Below are 2,358 nucleotides of genomic sequence, written 5' to 3' on the forward strand. Positions count from 1 at the left end.
GTCTTTTTGCCACATTCAAGTTTGCATTATTTAATCTACCGGCATTTGTATGTATTCTTTTTCTTTTACTTAATGGTCTGTCTTTCATGAGATGTCATCAATATCACTTAATTTCTTCATTATCAAAAACTATTAAAACAATGTGAGAACTGTGAAATATTCAGTAAATACAATTGTACTATTAACAATTTTAAACTCACATTGAAATAAAAGAATACAATATTTGTATTATATATGGTTTCAGATATCAAGAAAGGGTTTGTCGACATCATATTTGTGTCACCAGAAATGCTGAGACCTGTCAAAATTGATGTCCTTAAGTACCACCAATCACAAATTTCATTATTAGTGTTTGATGAATGTCACTGTATTTCTGAATGGTAAATAATAAAAACTTTAGATCATTTTAATGATATTTATTTTACTATTAATAAAATGATGGTGAATAGTGAGACCATTCAGCATGATATCTTCTCAAATATGTAGGAATTCAAATAGAGGTACCAGAAAAATAATCAATACAGTAAGAAAACAATAGATTTCAAATATTATTTTTCATCTGATATCTATTTGTAAGATGTAAGATGTCTATGTCATCTTATAGTATAAAAAATCCGTACATGGCAATGCTGCTATTATAGAAAAAGTGTTAGAAAATAAAAAATTTTGCATAGATTAAATATAAATTAAACATGATATAAATTACTTATCAACATGGATGATAAATGAAGTATTTGAAAGATTAATTTTTTCAAAATAAAATCAAAAATATATATATATTACATAAAAGTACAATATGTACACATACAGTATAATTACACCATACATTGTTAGATAGATAAAATAGGTGCATATTTAATTCTACAGGGATTAGATTTTAGGCCAGATTATAGGAAAGTATCAGATATTGTAAGCCTGTTCTCCGATATTCAAACACTTCTACTTAGTACCACAGCTACAATGTCTGTCCAAAATGACTTGTACAACCTGCTAGCTTTGGATGAAGAAAACACTAGAGTAGTTGCTAAACTTCCTGATAGGTAATTTAACTTTTAATAATGGCTTCTGCTTGTATATAAAACATTTATGATCACAGTAAGTTGTGAAATAGAACTGCAACTGATGTCATTCATTGCCCAAAAAAACTTCATTCAGACATTACCACAAATATATATATATCCATAACATAATATATTTACACATTTAAAACAAAACTTTACATAGAACATCACAATGAATTCAATTAAACTATATTCAAGATTATACACTTTACATTTTTCTAAAAAAAAATATAAATTGCTTACATTTTCAAATCTTATACATGTATGTCTGTTTAATGGATTATATGCAGGAAAATGAAAATGAATAATAAAAGATCAAAATATATAACGAAACATTGTCATAAATCTTCAATATTCCTCTATTTTATTATCATGATATGATTATTTGAAGAAAATCAACCACATATCCCTTCTTTTTAAAATCATGAACAAATGTTTTACATCACAATAAGATTATAAGTGTTGCGGTTTGCATTGTAATTTATGTTTAGCAAATTGATAATTGTTTTGCAGACCTAATGTATTTATACATGTTGAACAGCAACCCTGTAGTCAAAACCATGAAATACAATTGTAGTGGAAAGTTGATATATTGTCTGAATTACAATCAACAACGCCTAAGACAATTGTGTATTGCCAAAATCTCAGACAATGTGAAACTTTGTATATATGGTTAACGGAGGCCTAGAAAGTTTAGCTTACGTAAATGGTGTTGTTAACATAAAAAACCGAATGATAGAAATGTATCATAGCAGAACAGACGAAAATAGTATGCACAGAATACTAAGTGACCTTAAAAATTCTGAAAGTACAATAAATTTAATCTTTGCTACAGTAGCTTTTGGATTAGGGATTGATATCCCAAACATAAATATTGTTGTCAGCTGGGGTGTCGTGACGGTTATACTTATACTTATCCATATTCAAGGAGTTTGTCACTATGCTCTGACAAAAAAATGAAAGACATAGTTAAAGAAAAGGGGTGCTTTCGCAAACATATTTTGAGCCTTTTTATTTTGGATGGCATGGATGAAGCCCTCCCAACACCTTCTGCATGTGTAATGAATGATTGTGATGTCTGTAAATGTGAGATGTGTAGATGCTGTAGTAATTGCAAAATGAAATGCTTTTGTAAAGAAAAAAATTTAGTTAATCACTTGACAAAATACCACACAACATCTTAAATTATAAAATAACTTTTCACTCATGTGTTGTCATTCCCATTCAAATAATATATCAGGTGCAATGTAGCAGAAGCAACTCATCCTTCTATAGCATGTAACTTGAATCTCAATTT

At 28.3% G+C, this 2,358-nt stretch overlaps 1 protein-coding gene across 1 annotated transcript; it reads left to right on the forward strand.

Moving 5' to 3' along the window:
• Nucleotides 1–288: 288 nt before the first annotated feature.
• LOC127736560 (uncharacterized) lies at nt 289–2,021 on the forward strand. The gene is made up of 4 exons (XM_052247122.1): nt 289–380; nt 867–1,040; nt 1,575–1,609; nt 1,897–2,021. Exons 1-4 carry the CDS (start codon nt 289–291, stop codon nt 2,019–2,021), a joined length of 426 nt encoding a protein of 141 aa, XP_052103082.1.
• The last annotated feature ends 337 nt before the right edge of the window (nt 2,022–2,358 follow it).

This window comes from Mytilus californianus, unplaced genomic scaffold, assembly GCF_021869535.1.
Source record: "Mytilus californianus isolate M0D057914Y unplaced genomic scaffold, xbMytCali1.0.p SCAF_33, whole genome shotgun sequence".
Taxonomy (NCBI): Eukaryota; Metazoa; Mollusca; class Bivalvia; order Mytilida; family Mytilidae; genus Mytilus; species Mytilus californianus.